At 39.1% G+C, this 21,673-nt stretch overlaps 1 protein-coding gene across 1 annotated transcript; it reads left to right on the top strand.

Annotated features, from left to right (window-relative positions):
- Positions 1-220: 220 nt before the first annotated feature.
- Positions 221-18,471, top strand: DTX3L (deltex E3 ubiquitin ligase 3L). Its single transcript, XM_043994686.1, has 5 exons — positions 221-700; positions 6,793-7,007; positions 9,978-11,543; positions 16,084-16,301; positions 18,267-18,471. Exons 1-5 carry the CDS (start codon positions 511-513, stop codon positions 18,334-18,336), a joined length of 2,259 nt encoding a protein of 752 aa, XP_043850621.1. The 5' UTR covers positions 221-510; the 3' UTR covers positions 18,337-18,471.
- Positions 18,472-21,673: the final 3,202 nt, after the last annotated feature.

Here is a 21,673-nt window from a genome sequence, read left to right as displayed (position 1 = left end):
GATCCTATAAAATTCATTCGAAGGCTATTTTCTAGTTGATAAGGAATTCAGAATATTTAAGCGTGCACAGAAGACACCCGGATGTCTTTTTAGAAGGGAGAAAAAAACAAATTGGTGCTTTAACTCCCTTCAAGTTTTCTGGAAAAGTTACAGCCCTACATCTGACTCGCCCTTCCTCCCCCCCCCCCCCCCGGCCCCCTCTGCCCTCCAGACATAACGGGAATTGATATAAATTCTCAAGCAGAGCTAGGGACTGCAGATGGTCCAAGCCGAAATCTTCTTTTCTCCCTTCACCCCAATCCGGCCCCACTCCCTGAAACTAGGAATAGGGAGGGCATTTCGAGGAAGCGAAACTGAAAGTTCGAAGGCAACCTCGGCAGAGAGGTGGGGGCTGGGAACTGACAGCGCCATTTCCCCTCACTTCTCTCTGCTTGCCAGTTATCCCTTCCAGAGCCCTGAACATACGTCGCAGCCCCGGCTCTTCAGCTCAAGAGTCCCGACCCTGCCCCGATGGCCACTGACCGTGCTGCCCAAGGCCCGACCTATCCGGTCCTGGTCCGGGTGTCCAAGCTCTGTGCTGGACTGGAGAAGAAGCTGCAAAAGTACTTCCAGAGCCCGCGGAAGTCCGGGGGAGGCGAGTGCATGGTCAAAGCCGGCCCCACCGAAGGCACTTTCTGGGTAGAGTTTTTGGAAAAAGAAGGTGAGAAGGGAGAGGCTGCGGGAGGCGCTGGACAGAGACCGGCCTGGGAGGAAAGGCGGCGGGAAGCGGGGTGAACTGGGAGAGGGCACCAAAGTGCACCCAACCTGAGCCGGGAGAAGGGGCACTGGGAAACACGGCTTGGATTAATAATAATAATAGCTTACATTTCTATAAAGCCTACTATGTGCCAGGCACCGTGCTAAACTTATTAGTTCTTTTAGTCCTCACAACAACCCTATGAGGTAGGTGCTATTATTATCCCCATTTTGTAGTTAAAAAGGAAATTGAGGCAGTGATTAAGTGACTTGCTCAGAATCACACAGCTAGTAATTGTCTGAGGGCAAATTTGAACTCAGGTCTTCCTGACCCCAGGCCTAAATCTCTATCCATTGTGTCACCTAAGGAAGGCAGGAACTGCCTGATTCGTCTCCTCCCACTTTTAAGTCTTTCCCATCTCATTCCCCCCCCCCTTTTTTGGGGGGGGGTGAGGCAATTGGGGTTAAGTGACTTGCCCAGGGTCACACAGATAGTAAGTGTTAAGTGTCTGAGGTCAGATTTGAACTCAGGTCCTCCTGACTCCAGGCCGGTGCTCTATCCACTGCACCACCTAGCTGCCCCATTTCCTCCCTTCTTGCCAGAGTCCACACTGTGCCGCTGGAGCAGTGTTTGGCAACTGTTAGTTATTAGAAGGGCATCAAAGGCTTTAGAGACTGGAAAGGGACATTTAGCCCATCCTCTTTATTTTAAAGATGAGGAAACTGATGTTCAGAGAAGTAGTTAACTAGGTGGTAGAGTGGAAAAGAAAACCCTGGACACTAATTTCAAGGTATCATAAATGAGAACTACCCAGATCTATTAGAATAAGAGGGGAAAGTAAAGATAGAAAGAACCCATCTCTAAGTTCCTGAAAAGAACCCCAAAACAAAAAGAGGAATGTTAGAGCCCAGATCCAGAACTCCCCATTACTGTAAGTATCCATAAAGCAGCAGATCAAGTACCAGGGGGCCACAGTCAGGATCACAAAAGATCTGGAAGATTCTAACATAAATGAGAACTCCTGAACTGAAATATTTCAAAAGACAAAAGAGATAGGCTTGAAATAAAAAATAATTCACTGCCCAAAACCAAACATAATTCTACACAGGATAAAAATGGATCTTTAATTGAAAAGAGGTCTTTCAAGTATTTCTTTTTTTTTTCTTTTCTTTTTTCAGGGCAATGGGGGTTAAGTGACTTGCCCAGGGTCACACAGCTAGTAAGTGTCTGAGGCTGGGTTTGAACTCAGGTCCTCCTGAATCCAAGGCTGGTGCCTTATCCACTGCACCACCTAGCTGCCCCTCTTTCAAGTATTTCTGATGAAAAGACCAGAGCTGGGTAGGAATTTTGAAATAAATACAAGCACAAGAGTTCAGAGAAACTTAGGTAAATTTATTTGAACAAGTGGAAGGAACTATATGATGATGTAGTGCTACCATTCTTACATGGGGAAAAATAAATGTCCTTTCAGAACCTTAATGCCTTCCAAGAACACCGAGGGAGATAAATAAGAAAAATAGAGGATCCAAAGGTATATTGGTTCTGTTTTGAATATTCTAATAGAGGAAAGAAGGAAAAGTAAAAAGAATAGACTAATGTAGATAGGAAGAAGAAGGGAATGGAACTTATTTTTCCCTAAAATTGGGGTGACAAGAATATAGGAATATAGAGGAAGGGGTAGGTAGCATGGGCATCAGATCAATTTCACTTTTATCTGAAACAAATAAAAGGGTTGAACACATGCACATACATACACACATACATATACAAAGAATTTGATGTTGATATACATCAAACTCAACAAACTTTCTGATTATGAATGTGAGGGAACTAAAAGGTAAAAAAAAAAAGTACTAGAATCTAAGGGAATTCCCATCAATTGAAGAATGACTAATCAAATTGTGCTTTATAAATAAAATGGAATATTAATTATATGATGAAAAATTATGAAAGATGATTTCAGAGAATTTTATAATGAACTAGTGAAGGAACTAAGTAGAATCAGAACACATTATACAAGGATAGCTACTATATATATATTTTTTGGGGGGCGGGGAAATTAGGGTTAAGTGACTTGCCCAGGGTCACACAGCTAGTAAGTGTCAAGTGTCTGAGGCTGGATTTGAACTCTGGTCCTCCTGAATCCAAGGCCAGTGCTTTATCCACTTCCCAATCTTGCTGCTCCCCCTCCCCTGCTTAGCTACATTATAAAGAAAAACAACTTCAAAAGACTAAAGAACTCATTTATATGAGTTATATGTCCCCAAAGGACATATGGTGAAAATGTTATTTACCTTCTGACAGAGAGGAGATATTCTCAAAGTGCAGAGATATACATTTTTTAATATGGCCACTCAGTGGATTAATTTTGCTTGAAAAGGCTTATTTCAAGAATTTTTTCTCCTTTTTTTTTGTGGGTGTGGGGTTAACAATCAATTTAAAAAGAAAACCTGCATTGTAACAATTTTTAAATGCACAGAAATGAATAGAAGTTTAGAAGGTAGCAATAATATTCCATTACAATCATATGCCACAGCTTGTTTAGCCATTCCCCAATTGATGAGCTTTCATTCCTTTGATTTCCAATTCTTAGCCACCACAAAAAGAGCTGCTAGAAATATTTTTGTACAAATAGGTCTTTCTTCCTTTTGGGGGATGTCTTTGGAATATAAACCTAGGAGTGATATTGCTGGATCAAAGGGTATGCACAGTTTTAAAGCCCTGTGGGCATAGTTCAAATTGCTCTCCAGAATGGTTGGATCAGTTCACAATTCCACCAACAGTGAATTAACATCCCAGTTTTCTCACATCCCCTCCAATATCCAATATTTTCCTTTTTGTTATATTTGCCACTCTGATAGGTGTGAGGTGGTAGCTCAGAGTTGTTTTAATTTGCATTTTTCTGAATGACTTAACTATTCTCAGCAATACAATGATCCAAGATAATCCCAAAGAACTAATGAAGAAGCATACTATCCAATTCCAAAAAAAAGAACTAATATTGATTGAACACAAACAAACATGCTATTTTCACTTTCATTTTCTTTTGTTTTTTCTTGTATAAAATGACTAAATATGGTAATGTTTTACATAATTGCACAGGTGTAACATATCTGATTGCTTACTGCCTCAGGGATCCAGAGTAGAAGGAAAGGAGGAGGGATAGAATTTGGAATTTAAAACTTTAAATAAAAATGTTTATTATAAAAGATAAATAGGAAAATTTTGAAAGTAATGAGTGAGATTCAATAAATACTTACAAATAAATAATATGAAATGTAGGCTCACAGTTTCACATACAATCCTCTTTTTCTTTTTTGTTCTGTGTATAGGGAAATGAGCTGGGTTTGGTGTTTAATTACAAAATAAATACTTTTTTTTAGAAAAAGTCTTTGAAATCCATTGGATGAAGTGAAATAATGCTGGACCTATGTCCTCTGGGTCCTCTATAAAAGCACATAAAAAAGAGTTGACTGGAATTAAGAGGTGCTAGTTAGTCTTGAAGGGACTGTTCATTGGCACAGTGGACAGAGCACTAGGCTTAGAATCAGGAAGACATCTTAAGGAATTCAAAGATGGGCTCAAACACTTAGTAGCTGTATGACTCTGGGCAAGTCCTTTAACCCTGTTTGCCTCAGTTTCCTCATCTGTAAAATGAACTGAAGGAAATGGCAATCTTTAATGGTATCTTTGCCACAAACTTCTCAAATGGGGTTACTGAGATTCAGATAGGACTGAACAACAGTGACTGTTGAACCAGGAGAAAGATAATCCAGAGGAAGAAATACCTGGGGGAAAAGAGAAGCCTTGGCTTTGGCCTTGGCCTAGGTCATCTTCCATTCATCCTCTCTTCCCCTTGGCTAGTGGAAGACCTTTGAAGAGATAGAAGAATCTTGATCTTTCCCTCTTCCCACTGGTGTCTTAGAGGCATCTATCGCTGAATTAGTCTGCATTGGGAACTAAAGACAAATTGGATGTAGATTCCTGGCTTTACAAGGAACCCCAGTAAGGAGACCACATTGTACCTGAGCGGGGCAGGGCGGACTGCTGCTGGAGTATCTCATGGTGCTCAAGGACATCCAGCAGCCAAGGGCTATGTCTTATCACCTTACCTCCCATGGTATTCTCTAAGCTTGTACCCATTTCCCTTAGACTCAGTATGTAATTGTGAGAGAGTGTGTCACATCCTTCTGGGACTACGGGAAGGAAACTTTGTACCACATATTCTTACTGTGCCAATGTAGTAAATACCTCTTCAGTCTGACTGACTATAATGATTCTCAACTGATCATCTTATGGGAAAACACACTGTGGAGTTCATGGACTGGTGGTATTAGAGATTTACTCCCAAATCCTGCTCAGCGGTACCCCTAGAATGTGAAAGGGAAAGATGCAGCCTTCCTCTGGGACCTGAGACTCATTTGTGATGGAGGGAGTTTGGATAAGTATCCTCAGAGTTTACATCAAATATTTGTGTACGTCTGAAACAATCTTGCCTATTGATAATAAACAAACAAAAATCCCAAACTAAAAGCTGCTCCAGGGAGGTATTGGTAGTCCTTAGAAATGGATGAGGGGGGGGGGGGAGGGGAGCTAGGTGGTGCAGTGGATAGAGCACTGGCTCTGGATTCAGGAGGACCTGAGTTCAAATCCGGCCTCAGACACTTAACACTTACTAGCTTTGTCACCCTGGGCAAGTCACTTAACCCCAATTGCCTCACCAAAAAAAAAGAAAGAAAGAAAGAAAGAAAGAAAAGAAAGAAATGGATGATAGGAGCAGCTAGGTGGTGTAGTTGATAAGAGCACCGGCCCTGGATTCAAGAGGACCTGAGTTCAAATCTGGCCTCAGACACTTAACACTTACTAGCTGTGTGACTCTAGGCAAGTCACTTAACCCCAATGCCTCACCAAAAAAGAAAGAAAGAAAGAAAGAAAGAAAGAAAGAAAGAAAGAAAGAAAGAAAGAAAAGAAATGGATGATGGATTTCTACTTTCAGCAAAACTGTGTATTATTAGCAGTCAAACAATTTTGTTAAATATTATGAAATACTGACCTGATGGTAAACAAAGTAAGATATTTTTTACTAAACCCTGTCCCCCCCCCCCAATCAGAATTAATTTAATCAACTAAACCTATGTTGGCTGTGTTATTCAAATCACATCCTAGTTTTCATTTGTACCAAAAAGAATTCAGAAAAGTTTTCAGTGAGAAGCAACATGATACATTGAAATAGCGTTGGCTTTAGTATCTACTGGCTCTGCCACTTCCTGCACCCCTTGGGAAAGTCACTTCTCTAGACCTCAGTTTCCTCCTTTGTAAAAGGAGTGGCTTAGATGAGATGATCTCTAATGTCTCTTGCAGTTTTAAATCTATAATATTATGGAGGGCACACAAGGTTTCACCTCTGTTCCTCCTCTAGTTTCTCATACCTCTTCCATGGAAGATCCAGATATAATCAAGGAGTATTAACCCCAAATATGCCCTCTGCAGGGCCTCTTTTGACCAGTCCTGAAAATAAAACCCTCTATTTCTTTTTCATATCTGCAGTCTTGAATTCTATTTCCTTATCTCTTCCAAGGAAATATTCCATAATCTGCGTTGCTCTTTTAATTATTTCCTTTTACAGGACAAATTAAATAATCGATTACTTCTAGAGCTTGTCTGTAGAATCCTACATCTCCCTTGTCACTGCCTAACTTCATTTCAAGATTCAGACAGGCTGTAAGACCAAGATGGGTTTGGGAAAGGTGGAGCAGAGCACAGGTTCCTACCAGCTCTAAAAGTCCCAATTCCCTGTTTGAGGGAGTTTGTAGTTTTCTAGTAAATTCTCATTAAATTTTGAAGGAAACTTATTCTTTTGGGGGGTGGGGCAATGAGGGTTAAGTGACTTGCCCAAGGTCACACAGCTAGTAAGTGTCAAGTGTCTGAGGCTGAATTTGAACTCAGGTCCTCCTGAATCCAGGGCTGGTGCTTTATCCACTGTGCCACCTAGCTGCCCCTCAGGAAACTTATTCTGAAGCTTAATCATTTGTCTTTCTTTTTTATGTTTCTCTAAGCCAAGGAAAGAGTGATAGCAAAGAGAGATCACACTGTGGAGATCAGTGATACATCAAGTGTGAACGTCTTCCTAGAAACAAATGAAAATTCAGAAGAGAAGAACACTTTGGGGATAAACCAGCTTTCCTCCCAGACTCAGTCACTCCCAAAAGAATTTCTAGATGAGAAGGAGCATCCAGAAGAAAGAGGGGCCTCTAATTCCTCTATACAAAAGGTGAGGGGGAAGGGAGGTGGGGGATCAGAGAGTCCTTTCCCATTCACTGCACCTCGAAATGACCTCCCTCCTTTGCAATGACATTCGTATTTTAAGAAGTTTGTATTAACTTACATAATTTGCACAAATTTCTCTCCTTTTTCCTTTCTCCTGTCTTTTGTCCTCTCCCCTCTTCCTCAACTTCCTTTTCTTTTCTTTCTTTCTTTTTTTTTTTTTTTGCAGGGCAGTGGGGGTTAAGTGACTTGCCCAGGGTCACACAGCTAGTAAGTGTCAAGTGTCCGAGGCTGGATTTGAACTCAGGTCCTCCTGACTCCAGGGCCGGTGCTTTATTCACACTTCCTCAACTTCTTAAGCATACAAACTTTAGGTTGTAGGTTCTCTGAAGTGGGAGATAACAAGAGTGAAATAATAACAATGTCAGTTTTTGGATGCATTTGTCAGTTTTGCTGAACTATCTTTCTCCCTTCTTTGTTATAAGGGATTACTGTCTAAAAAGGGCAGAAGGAAGAAGGGAGATTTTGGGAAGTAAAGGTTATGTAAAAAAATGATCAATAAGTTTATTTTTAATTTAAAATTATCAAAATTATTAAAATTTTGGGGGCGGCTAGGTGGCGCAGTGGATAAAGCACCGGCCCTGGATTCAGGAGTTCCTGAGTTCAAATCCGGCCTCAGACACTTGACACTTACTAGCTGTGTGACCTTGGGCAAGTCACTTAACCCCCACTGCCCTGCAAAAAAAAGAAAAATTATTAAAATTTTAAAAATTATCAATAAGTTTATTTTTAATTAAAAAAAAAGTTGTAGTTACTGAAAGGACATGGTCAAAGGGCCTGTGTTCAAATCCTACCCCTAGCATTTACTACCTCTGGGACTGTAACTGTTGTGGGAATGCAGTGGGATCCCAAGAAACTTAAAGATCCCAACCCCCAAGGAACACTTAAAACTTTCCCAAGGGAAAAGCAGCTCAATTTCCCACCTCAGGAATGGGTATTGCTGAGCACTACCCTGGTACTCTGATAAACAATACCAAAGTCTGTAAGATGATAATGCAAGCTATGGAAAGGTGCTGCACATCTTACTGATGCCCCATTAGTTCAAAGTCCCCTCCCTTTGGTTTTCATTTCCCTCCCAGTGTTTTGTAATGCCCTCCCCTCCCCTTTGTTTTGGAAAGATACAAAAGCCCAGGTCTTCTCTTCCTCCAATGGGACAGTCACCATGGTAATCTGTTCTTCCCTCATCCCCCCACCATAGGCTGTATCTTCCTCTCTCCTAATCAATCTCTTTTCTATTTTACAAGATTCGTGATGAGCCTCCAATTCTTTGGGTGAGCTAGCCCCCACCCCCACCCAGATTGCAAGACCCCTTCCCCAACATAACTTATCTGGTCCTCAGTTTCTTATCTACAAAATGATGGAGTTAGACTAGATAACCTTCAAGATTCTTTTCACATCTAAATTTATGATCTTATTATCTTATTGTCATGGGAAAAATAGGTGGTGGTGGTGGTGGTGGTGGAGGGTTCTTAGGTATTCCTCTTTAAAGAATTACACCTTCTAGCACAAAATTCAATTAGAATAAAATAGTCTTTTATTTGGGCACTGGTGTCATAATGAATCTCAATAGCGCCACATGACCTCTAACCTGGAAGTGAAGAAGTCCAGTAAGAGACTGTCATTGTTCCATCTGGCTGATTCCTTTTCATGGTACCATAGGAAATCTGGCATACAAGGTGCACTGTATTCCAAACCTTAGAATTTTGAACTTGGTGTCAGTTCAATAGTTAATAGTTAACTTCAAGAATCAAAGCTTGACTCAGATACTTACTGACAGCATTTATATAGCAGTTTGAGGTTTGCAAAACACTTTACTTCTTACCTCATTTCATTTTCATAACAAAATGGGGAGGTAGGTGTTATTATTACTCCCTTTTTTGACAAGTGAGAAAACTGAGCCTGAGGGAGGTTGAGTGATTTTTCCAATTCCAGTATTTTATTCACTGTGCCTCAGTTTCTGCAAATATAAAATGGGGATAAAAATAGCATCTACTTCATGGGGTTTCTGTATCAAATGAGATAAAATGTGAAGTGTTTTGCAAACATTAAAATGCTAGATGTGAGGAAATGGGGGTTAGGCTCCTCTCAATCTGTTTAAAAGGTCTGCCTCTCCTCCTTCCCCACACCCCTCACCCCCACCCCACCCCCAGCAAACAAAATCACATGATTCAGGGAAACCCTAGGCTGGCCACAATTGGATCTGCTCCCAAGCTGTGTCTATGTGGGGGTGTAGTTGAAGAGTTGTCCCTGTATCGCCTCCCCCATTGGCTAAGGAATACTACATTCCTATTGGCTAGTTTGGGGCACTAGTTTTTGGTGCATGGATTGTAATCCTTGAGTAATTGGGGAAGAAGGGGGAGGGGCCAGTCGCGTTAAAAGATAAAAAAGCCTGTGAGCCTCCATTTTGTTGTCCACTCCACTAGGGAGTGGCCTGTTCTCTTGAGAATAACAATAAATGAGCCTTTGACACATCATCAACGATGAGTTCCAGAAGTTATTGGAGTTCTATTTCTCAGACTAGATAAATAAGATTATCATCAAGATCATTATCATCATTTTTTGGGGGAGAAGGAACCAAGGTTTAGAGAGTTGAAGTGATTGGTCTAAGGTTCATAGCTGGTTGGTAGCAGAACCTAGCCTAGGGCTTAGTCTCTTGATTCTTGGACCAATGTTCTCTCAGCCTCATTCCCTCCTTCTTCCCCACCATGCCCATGCCTTATCTACTGAGCATTATTAAGAAATGTAAACAGAATGAAAAATGAAGCACAAAGTCAAGTCAGTTTCTTGTCAGTCCTGATGGTGGGAGGAATAAATCATAGGAGTTGTTAGGGCTCTAATTCTATTATGTCTAGACATCTTAAAAAGAGCAGAACCACTTATTAGCCTTGTGATTTTATTTGGTCTTTGTAAATTTCAGGTATTTCTTCGTGTGGAAGCCCACCTGAACTTCAGCCTGGCTAAAGAGCAAAGGGAGAAAATTATCAACCTCTGTCCAAACCTCAATATAGAGGAAGGCCATGATGGAGCTGATAAAGTGATTGGTGACTACCAAGATATTGAAAAAATTTATCAATTCTTAAGTGAATGGATCCTGGGAAATGACCAGAAAGAAGATATCCCCCACTCAGCCTCAGCAAGAGAAATCAAGGAAACGATGCCTAATGACTTGGACAGTCCTTTTCTTCACTCAAACTCAAAAGACAGAACAGAAGAGTCAGATCTTATCTCAGTTCCTTCACATTTGTATGACTATTTTAAATATTTCTTTGCTGAAACTCTGGAAAGAATAGAAAAAGAACACAAAGTAGACATCAAAAAGACTTTTACATATCCTACGGGCAATGTTTGTTTAGATTTCAGGACAAATAAGCCTGCAGACAGAAAAGCAGCTAAAGAAGCTTTTACCACTGTGTTTCAGAGGGAAATACAGAATGTGACTTCTAATGATGTTCATTTCACAGATGATAAGCTGGCACTTGAAATCCAAACAACACTGACCAACATGTTTAAAAACCTCTATATTAAAGCAGAAGGAAAGGTCTTAACTCTCCGGGGAAACACAAAGGACATTTTAGAAGCTAAACAGTTAATTGAAACAAACTTCTCCCACAAACAACCTGTGAAAATAATGGTTTCTGAAAACATGATGAGAAATGGAATTGAAGTAGATACTACTCACCTGCGTCTTCTACTCCAAGAAATCACAGAAATAGAGAAAAAATATGACACTACAATGGAGTTGGTGAACAAACCCCTAACTGGGAAAACCCTCATTGTATTTAAACCAAAAGACAAAGGTCTAGATCTCTCTGCACATGCTTATGAATATTTCATTGATGTCTTTCAGATGATCTCACCTCAGATTGTCAAAGAGGTTGTTATCCTAAAGCCATTAAATGAAGAGAGAAAGGGTTGGTCTGAAAAGACAATCTTTGAAGACTTTGAAACAAAACACCCCCATGTAAACTTGGAGTGGAATGAACAAAAACCGATATTGACTGGTTTGCCCAAGTACCTTTCAGAAGCATTGAAATATTTTAAGAGATATTTTTATATTGAAAGTCCTGTTCAGCAAAGACCAGCTCTCTCCCTTGAAGGGAATTTGAATGAAGGCCTCAAATCCCCTTTGGACAAAAATTATGATGATTTCAAGATGGCTTTACCTCCTTCCAAGGGATTGCCTACTTATGGGGACTTAGAAAAAGAGAAGGAGGAAGAGAAGGAGAAGTGTGCCATTTGTATGGAAATCATTCAACACAAAGAAATCCTCCCAAAGTGCAAGCATGAGTTCTGTGGCCCTTGTATCAAAGAGGCCATGAAACATAAGCCACTGTGCCCTTTATGCCAGACTTCCTATGGTATTGTGAAAGGGAATCAGCCAGATGGAACAATGTCAGTCATTCGTCGCTTTTATTCACTTCCAGGTTATAGTTTATGTGACACTATTGAGATTCGTTATGACATGATTGGAGGCATACAAACGGTAAGGAAGGGTTTGTGCTGATTGTTAGAAACTTTGTGCAGATTTATCATGGCAAAAGAATACCCTGCTATGTTTATAAAGCATGAATTTGGCATGATCTCTCCATTATCAATTTTTGAGTTATTTCATCTATCCAGTTGAAAAATAATAGATAGCATTGCTATTGCACTTTAAGGTTTGCAAGGCACTTTACAAATAATATCTCATTTGATTCTCATAATAATCATGGGAAGTAGGTACAACTTTTATCCCCGATTTACAGACAAAGAAAATGAGATAAATAAAGGTTAAATGATTTGCCCAGGATTGCCCAGCTAGTGAGTGTCTGAGGCATGATTTGAGCCCAAATCCTCCTAACTCTAGGTTCAGCATTCTATCCATTGTACTACCTAGCTGCCAAGCCAGATGGTCAGGAGGTTCACAAATGTATTCATGTATACACATACACAGAGACACACATAATTTTGAGTATCTAAAACATGAATTAGCTGTAGATAAAGAGGAACATTATGACAATGTGGACAGAGAGCCAGCCTTAGAGCCAAGGGGACCTAGGTTCAAGCCTCACTCTGATACATGCTGACTCTATGACCCTAGGCAGGCAAGTCACATCACTTCTTAGTGCTCTAGGCAACTTTTTTTTTTTTTTTGTGAGGCAATTGGAGTTAAGTGACTTGCCCAGGGTCACACAGCTAGTAAATGTCAAGTGTCTGAGGCTGGATTTGAACTTAGGTCCTCCTGACTTCAAGGCCAGTACTCTATCCACTGCACCACCTAGCTGCCCCAACTTTTTTTTTTACTATTCCAAATGCCCTTTAATTTTTATAGGAATAAGGCAAAATGATACATATGATATTAGAAGCTGACAATATTTTTGTAGGTAAGCTCAAAAATGAGTAGTTTGATCACAGAAGTACTGATGTTCTTCTGGATTTCAGATAAATTATACAGAAATGCACATAATTCAGATATTTTCTAGGAAATTCTTTAAGATTATAATTTGCAGAGAGTATGCCAGCCTGCATTAGGAGAGGGCATTTCCTCACCTGGTAGTTCTTTGTACTATTGAAATCAGAAACCAGTTCCTACCCCTAGATAAATATAGATAAATTTGACCAGTCATTTTTGTATTCTAGGGGAAAGCGTCTTAAACTAAGGGTCATGACCCCATGACTGTGGAAAATTTGGCAACAGTAAAAAGTCATGGGCGGGGGGAGCAGCTAGGTGGTGCAGTGGATAAAGCACTGGACTTGGATTCAGGAGGACCTGAGTTCAAATCCAACCCCAGACACTTTACAGTAGTTGTGTGACCTTGGGCAAGTCACTTAACCCTCATTGCCCCACAAAAATTAAAAAAAAGTCATGGGGGCAGCTAGGTGGCACAGTAGATAAAGCACCTGCCATTGATTCAGGAAGACCTGAGTTCAAATCTGGCCTCAAGACACTTGACACTTACTAGCTTTGTGACCCTGCGCAAGTCATTTAACCCTCATTGCCCCACCAAAAAAAAAAAAGTCATGTATACCTGTTTTATATACTTGTATACCCAGGGTCACATAAAAATTTCTCCAATGAAAAGGAGTAGTGAGTGGAAAAAGGTTAAGAAGCCTTGGACAAGGACAGAAGCAAGATACGGCAAGCAGAAATCAGTATTTAGATACAGAAGCCTTCACCTTGAAACTTTATATCATAAGTCTTGAACAGTTCTTCAGCCCATTTTCCCCTCATGTTTTTTGAAGCTTTGCATTGGATTTCAGTATGTTAATTGCCTGGGGATTTTTGTATCTTTTTATCTATCTTTCACATTGTGCTATAAATTAATAGACAACTTTGCACAAAATGTTTATGGGACAGGCCCTGCTGATGGCATCAAGAATAGAAGTTGCTGGGGCAGCTAGGTGGCGAAGTGGATAGAAAACCGACCCTGGAGTCAGGAGTACCTGAGTTCAAATCCGGCCTCAGACACTTAACACTTACTAGCTGTGTGACCCTGAGCAAGTCACTTAACCCCAATTGCCTCACTAAAAAAAAAAAAAATTAAAAAAAAAAAAGAATAGAAGTTGCTTCTCTCTAGTTCTCATCTCCCTTCTTCTCACATTCTTGAAGGTTGCTCAGGTCTCTATGTGAGTGGTTAATGTTGTAAGGAAAACAATGGGCATATAAACCTTGAGCCCACTGCCATGGTTGTCTTTGGTCTAAGAGAGAGATGGCCAAACAAATGACCATCCTTTTATTAAAATGCTGGCATTATTAATAAATGATTAAATTACCCAAAAAAAAAGATTGTAAGGAAAGGAATGATATGAAAAAGTCCAACTCTAATGTTCTCTAGGTTATTATAAGTTGAAGTGAAGGTGGGCTTTGAGGTGGAGGTGTGGAGATAAGGATATGTTGAAAAGGGAAGAATAGATATATAAGATTTCATTTCAACAAACACAAATGAATGAATGAAAAAGTATTTATTAAGCACTTACTGTTTGTCAAGAGTTGTGCTAAATTCATTTATTTAGTACTTTCCTTGTATAATAATAGAACAAGACAAAGACATAATACAAGGTACCCTCCTTACAGATACAAAGTATAATATGGGCAATGAAGGAAAAAAGTTGTTAATTCCCTTTCCAATAGCCCAATGTTTGATTCTCCTGCCTGAACTCTCTTTACTCTGGTCAATCCTCTATCAGCTACCAAATTGATCTTGAAAAGATGATCTGATCATGTTATCTCCCTACCCAATAAATGCCAGTAGTTCTCAATGTCCTCTCAGATAAAATATAAAATCCTCTGTATTTACAGCCTGTCCCTTTTCTACCTTTTCAGTCATCTTTCTTTTTTTTTTCCTTTTTTTTCCCCTGTAGGGCAATGAGGGCTAAGTGACTTGCCCAGGGTCACACAGCTAGTAAGTGTCAAGTGTTTGAGGCTGAATTTGAACTCAGGTCTTCCTGAATCCAGGGCCAATACTTTATCCACTGTGCCACCTAGCTGCTCCTTGAATCATCTTTCAGTACTCTCCTCCACAAACTCTTCAATTCAATGACACTCACCTCCTTGCTATTCCGTTTTTGTTTTTGTTTTTTGCATGGCAATGAGGGTTAAGTGACTTGCCCAGGGTCACACAGCTAGTAAGTGTCAAGTGTCTGAGGCCGGATTTGAACTCAGGTCCTCCTGACTCCAGGGTCGGTGCTCTATCCACCACACCACCTTGCTGCCCCCATAGTAGATTCTTAAAAGAATCCTGTCTACTTGACTAGTTAAGGTCACCTCCTGGCACTTTAAGAGAAGCTTCTGAAAAGAAAGATAAGCAATAATCAATAGCCCAATGGATAAATGTCTTTGGAATGGCTTACATTTCTTTCCCATTTCACTTAAGGCCTCTCACTTTGAAAGCAGGTGATGGAGACAATTCCTTCCTAACCAACACTATATCCTGACTACCAAACTCTGCCCCAGAACCTGCTTATGAACTGAAATGACCCCTTTGGTTAAGTGAGTGAGATTTAACTGGAGCTAAATGAAATGGAGAGAATGAGTTTGTGAAAATAGGGATGGGAGAAGATGGAGGGGGTCTCCATCCTGGAGAAAGAGGTCTGATTTGCAGGAAATATTAACCAGACTCTCAGTTTGGGGTAGATCACTGCACAACTAAAATGTCTGTTCCATTACACCATGATGTCTCTTACCTTTTCTCTCTTCCCACTTCACAAATCACTTTGGACTGAGGAAATATGATTCTCTCCCATTTTACTGACAAGGATAATGAAGCCCAGAAGGGCAGTGCTATTTATCCTAAGGCCCTAACCACTATGGTTACCCAGAGGGAGACTGGGCAATATTAATTCGGGATGAAAACCGGAGTTGGCTCCAGGAAGTTTCAGTTTCATTTGTTCATTTATCGGGAAATTAGCCTTTAAACTTGATGAGTCATAATAAAATCTTTCATTTGTAACCTATGACCTATGGAGCATACATGAAGAAAATATTTGATTAGTTAGGTTCCTTTGAACAAAAAAAATGTTTCCTTATTTATATGATTATTTATATTTATATATCCTTATTTATACATTGTCTTGTACTATGCTTTATACATAGTAGGCATTTGGTAAATGTCAAACTGAATTGAATTTTATAGGTATTTGTGCCATAGCAAAAGGACTTTCACAATGAAATACTACCCTAAATAAAAATGAGTGGTGGAGAGTCAATCTCCAAGTAAGGAAGACCTGGTTCAAGTCCTGGTTCTGACACAAACTGTGTGACCTTGGGCAAGTCACTACCTCTTAGTGCCAGGACAACTTTTAAAGAATATAATCAAAGCAGGTACCATGCAGATCTTCTCTTGTAGAATTAGTTCCCACCCCTACCCCACACCACCACCATCTGGCTAATATATCAATGAAGCCACAAACTTATTACTAAAACAAAACAAAACAAAACATCAGGTTCCTATCTCCCCCCTCCCCCAAATCCTATACCTTTGTACAGTAGTTTATAGATTTGCACATTTTTTTCTTCTTGATGTTTACTTGACTTCTCCATATAGGAAGATCATCCCAACCCAGGAAAATACTATGGAGGAACAAGCCGACTGGCATACTTGCCAAATAATGAAGAAGGACAGCACATTTTGAATCTCCTCAAAAGAGCTTTTGAACAAAAGCTGATTTTCACAGTAGGACAGTCTCGGACATTAGGAACCAATGATGTGATCACTTGGAATGATATACATCATAAAACTCAAATACACGGTGGGCCAGAAAAGTAAGGAATATTTCCTTTTTTAAAAGATTTAAGATTTATTGATTCTCTTTGTTTTTATTTACCCTATCTACTCTCTTACCAAGCAAACAAAAATTTCAAAAAATATTAAAATTTAGCAAGTCCAACCTAAATATTGATCAGATCTGACAGCATACAAAACATTTCATACTCAAATCACCCACCATCCTCCTCCTCACCAATCTCTCCAGCAAAATGGAAACAGGTACATTTTCTCATCTCTTCTTTGTCCTTTGCTTGGTTAATGTAATTAATTACATAGCAAATTATACAGAAATTTTCACCGAAAGTTCACTTTTATTTTATTGGGTTTTTTCTGTTTCCATTGTTGTAGTCATTGTGTATATTCCTTTTATATTTTGCTTATTTCAATCTACAACACTTCATACAAGTTTTCCCATATTTCTCTGAATTCCTCACATTTACTGTTTTCTTACAGGGCAATAATATTCCATTACATTTCCTTCTGAATTCCACTGGTTTCTAAAGCAAAGGTAGAATCATGAAATTTGTCAGGATGATGGTCTGCAATAGAAACCTTTATTTTTCACAATAGGATTGGGAACAGTAATGTCTTTCAGAGACAAAAGTACAATCTCAGAGAGATCTTTCAGATATAAGTATGATAAAACAATGATTTCATATCTTATACAGAGAAAAGTCTGAAAGACTACTGTGACCAGACCCAAAGAGTAGTATTAAATGGGTCTGTGTTACTTTGGAAGGAGGTATACTAGAGGCATGTCATGGGCATGTGTCCTTGGTTCTGTACTCTTTAAAATTTTTACCAATGAATGGGATAAACCAATAGAAGACATGGTTACAAAGCTGAGAGAGAAAAAATTAATGTGGGATGACAATGGCATCATGGAACAGTGGCACTAACTTTTGAGTCAGGAGATCTGGTTTCAAATATTGCCTCTATCAGTTCCTTCCTGGGTTTTCTTGGGCAAGTTGCTTTAGCTCCCAAGGCCTTAGTTTCCTCTCTTGTAAATGGAAAGGAATAGACTAGATGACTTCTAAAGTCTCTTTCAGCTTTTAATCCTTTTAGTATGATCCCAAATCTTATGAATGGCCTATAAGACTGGGCCAAATATTACAAATATTAGGTGAAATTTAGTAAGGATAAATGCAGTCTTAATTTGGGTTCCAAAAAATTAACTTCAGAAGTATGAGTTGAGATGTGTGGCTAGAAAAAGATATTCAATGACTTAACATGGAAATGTGTTTTGTATGACTTACACATGTATAACCTATGCCAACTTGCTTGCCTTCTCAATGAGGGGAGAAGGAAAGGGAGGGAGAGAATTTGGAACTCAAAATGTAAAAAAAAAAGTTAAATTTTTTTACATGTAACTGGGGAAAAATAAAATATTGAACTTTAAAAAAGAAAAGAAAAAGATATGTAAGCACAATATCAATCAGTAGTGTGATGTAGCCAAGAAATCTAATACAATCTTAGACTATAGTAAGAGAGCCACAGTGTCCAAGAGATAAGAGTGTGGCTATATGGTTACCTTGTCAGCCTGCTTCTGGTATATTTTGTACCCCATTTTAGGAAAGGCATGGATAAGCTATAGAGCATCCAAGGGGTGAGATGCAGTTGATTAAAAACCTTCAGGTTGGGGCAGCTAGGTGGCACAGTGGATAGAGCACCGGCCCTGAAGTCAGGAGTACCTGAGTTCAAATCCGGCCTCAGACACTTAACTCTTACTAGCTGTGTGACCATGGGCAAGTCACTTAACCCCAATTGCCTCACTAAAAAAAAAAAAAACAAAAAACCTTCAGGTTGTTTCCATATGTGGATCATTTGAAAGAAAAAGGGATTCTTGACCTGAAGTAAAGAGGGCTTCGGGGGGAAGGACAGGATAGCTGCTTTTAAATATCTGAAGAGCTATCATTTGAAAGAGGGAATTTCTGATGCTAAAAATCTTTATGTCTTTGCAGCTTTGGCTACCCGGATCCCAACTATCTGAAACGAGTTAAACTGGAACTGAAGGCAAAAGGAATTGAGTAAGAGCGCTGACTTCAAGGATGCCTTGAGAGCTGGGCTTGCAAAAGCTGTAGCTGTGGAAAGGAACCAAAACAATCATGAATATATGTTTATATAGGCACCATTTAGAGAAAAATAAAAGAATTTGAGAAGATATTAGTTTGTTTAGCAGTGAGTGGGATGAACTGCTATCTCCTAACCTGTCTAATGTCTTGGAGTTTTTTACTTTTTATTAGACAAACTGGGAGCCTGGTAGGAATGTAAAAAGTTGCTCTAGTGAGAACACACAGTGTATATCTCAGTGTTTTCCTGCATGTTTCCATCTTGCTGTCACCAGGAATGTTGGAGTTAAGGGCTCTTGCATTGTACCACTTGCACAAAGTGATGACTTTCCTTCAGGTCCACTCACATTATTTGTGATAAATTTTTGGTGGTCTCAAAACTCACCAGAACTAGCTCCCTTCCAACTGGAATAGTAGCCAGGAACATTAAAAATATTGGAAGACATCTTGAAGAAAATTCTATTCTCCAAATACTTATATGAATCCTTCACTTCAGAAAGAAACTACCCATTCTTGGGGCTCTAGCAAATTTAAAGTATATTGAGGAGTGGGGAAAGAGATTTCTTCAAAAAAATTCAGCTACTTCTGGTCACTTTCAGGAACAATGATGAAGGCCTATGATTGGCATTCAAAGCCCTTCATAATCTTGGCCTTCACTTTACTCCCCATCTATGTCCTCTGGGATTCAGTGATACTGTCTTCCTTGATGTTCCTTGTCCAAAAAGCTCCATCTCTTTTATTATTTTTTGATTTAGTTATTATTATTATTATTATTGTTATTATTATTTGCGAGGCAATTGGGGTTAAGTGACTTGCCTAGGGTTACACAGCTAGTAAGTTAAGTGTCTGAGGTCAGATTTGAACTCAGGTCCTCCTGACTCCAGGGCCAGTGCTCTATCCACTGCACCACCTAGCTGCCCCTTTAAAAAATTTTTTTTAAATTTTAATTAAAATTTTTAATTTTTTAAAAACTCCATCTCTTTTGATTGTGCATTTTCACTGGAAATCCCCCCCATACCTGGAATTTTTTTTCTTACTCATTTCTACCTACCAGCTTCCCTGATTTCTTTCAAATCCTTCCTAAGATCCCACTTTCTATGTGAAGCCTTTCCCAAACCCCTTTAATACCAGAGCCTTTCATCTGTGGAGTATCTCTGATTTATCCTGTATGTAGCTTGTTTGTACATAGTTGTTTGCATATTTTCTTCTTCATTGGACTATGAGCTACTTGAGAGCAGAGACTTTTGCCTTCTTTTGTATCCCCAACACTATGTGCCTAGCACATAGAAGGCACTTAATATATACTTGCTGGCTGACTGACTATGGGCAGGTTCACTGACCTGGGATTCCAAATTAATGGGCAACTGGCATTGTCTTGTGTACTATCCTGGTTCTCTGTATTCTTAGCTCACTGTTTTGGGTGCACCTTGTAGCAATTCTCTTTGCTAGCCTTAGTAAGACCACATTCATATACAAATATTTTCTGACTTTTAACCTCTACAAAATTTCCTGCTCAATTTGCCATTATCATAGGTGCCCCCTCAAAAATGTGGTTGTAGAGCAACAGATAAAATGCCAATTCATCTCTGAATGAGTCCACCTTTTGTATTTATTACAAAAACTAATCAGAAGTAATCATTAAGAGCTTAAACACTAGATTCTGTGGCCTCGCTTAGAGAATGAAAGAGAAGTTACGATACAGAGAGATTCCTTTCACAGTAACAAACAGGTTATTGGTAATAATGTCATGCTCTATTGTTCCAGGGCATAAGGTTAATTACCTTTAGTTGGTTTTCTTCTCTAAATAATTAAATCATTTATATCTAGTTCAACGCTTATATTTAGGGGAGACATGATTTAGTGGATGTTTCAGATGCTTCTAATAAAGTAAAAACTGTGTAATGATCAGACTGGTATCTTGTTTTTCAAATAGAGATTGGTTTCATTTATTGTATTTCTATCCCCAGTCACTTTTTTTTTAAATCATAAAAGTATTTAATTATTTTCAGTTACATATAAAGATAGTTTTCAACATTTTTTTCATAGGATTTTTAATTTCAAATTTTTCTCCCACTCTTCTTTCACCCCACCCTCCCCAAGATGGAAAGCAATCTGATATAGGTTATATATGTATGATCACATTAAACATATTTCTGAATTAATCATATTGTGAAAGAAGAATAAGAACACAAGGAAAAACCTCAAAAAAGAAAAAAAACAGTCAAAAAGTAAAAACAGTATGGTTCAATCTGCATTCAGAATCCACAGTTGTTTTTTCTGGATGTGGAGAACATTTTCTATCACGAGTTCTTTGAAATTGTTTTGGATCATTGCACTGCTGAGAAGAGCCAAGTCTATCACAGTTGATCATCACACAATGTTGCTGTTACTGTGTACATTGTTCTCCTGGTTCTGCTCCTCTCAGTCAGCATTGCTATATAATGTCTGTGTAGGTTGGGTTTTTTTTTTGGGGGGGGGGGTGCCTGCTTGCTGTGCTGTTTAATAATAAAGTCCTTGTTTCTACCAGTTTCCAGGGTACCAATTTCCTGTAAATCCCCAAGTCCAGGTCTTTGACTGAACAATAACCATGAGGCCAAATAAAGTATTTTCTTAACCTTGAATTTGAAAGAGAAAATACTGTCTCTATCACGTCAGGTGAATGGGAAAGCACTGACCTTATCTAGACAAGAGTTAAGTAACAAAATCCATTACAAATATGTATAATCATGCAAAACAAGTTTCCACATTAGGAAAGAGACAAACAGAGACAGAGATATTTCAATCTGCACTCTACATCTATTGGTTCTCTATCTGGAAATAAATAGCATGTTTCATAATGAGTCCTTTGGAATTGTGTCAGGTCATTGTATTGATCAGAATTCCTATGTCTTTCAAAGTTAATTACCGGGGCAGCTAGATGGCGCAGTGGATAGAGCACTGGCCTTGGAGTCAGGAGTACCTGAGTTCAAATCCGGCCTCAGACACTTAACACTTACTAGCTGTGTGACCCTGGGCAAGTCACTTAACCCCAATTGCCTCACTAAAAAAAAACAAAAACAAAAACAAAGTTAATTACCCTGACAATATTGCTATTACTGATTAAATTGTTCACTTGATTCTGCTCACTTCACTTTGTATTAGTTCATACCAGACTTTCTTTTTTCTTTTTTTCCTATTTAGAATTTTATTTTCCAAATTACATGTAAAACCAAATTTTGACATCAATTTTTTAAAACTTTGTGTTCCAACTTCTCTTCCTCCCTCCCTTCCCACTCCCCACCCACAAGAACTCAATCAAT

The sequence above is a fragment of the Dromiciops gliroides genome, chromosome 3, assembly GCF_019393635.1.
Source record: "Dromiciops gliroides isolate mDroGli1 chromosome 3, mDroGli1.pri, whole genome shotgun sequence".
Lineage (NCBI taxonomy): Eukaryota > Metazoa > Chordata > Mammalia > Microbiotheria > Microbiotheriidae > Dromiciops > Dromiciops gliroides.
This window is presented reverse-complemented; position numbering and strand designations above follow the sequence as displayed.

Bases quoted from the DNA above. Each gene is read 5' to 3' on its own strand.
- DTX3L (XM_043994686.1), top strand. From the start codon at position 511: ATGGCCACTGACCGTGCTGCCCAAGGCCCGACCTATCCGGTCCTGGTC. The intron at 7,008-9,977 runs GTGAGGGGGAAG...TGTAAATTTCAG, and splicing joins CTAATTCCTCTATACAAAAG to GTATTTCTTCGTGTGGAAGC. The intron at 16,302-18,266 runs GTAAGGAATATT...ATGTCTTTGCAG, and splicing joins ATACACGGTGGGCCAGAAAA to CTTTGGCTACCCGGATCCCA.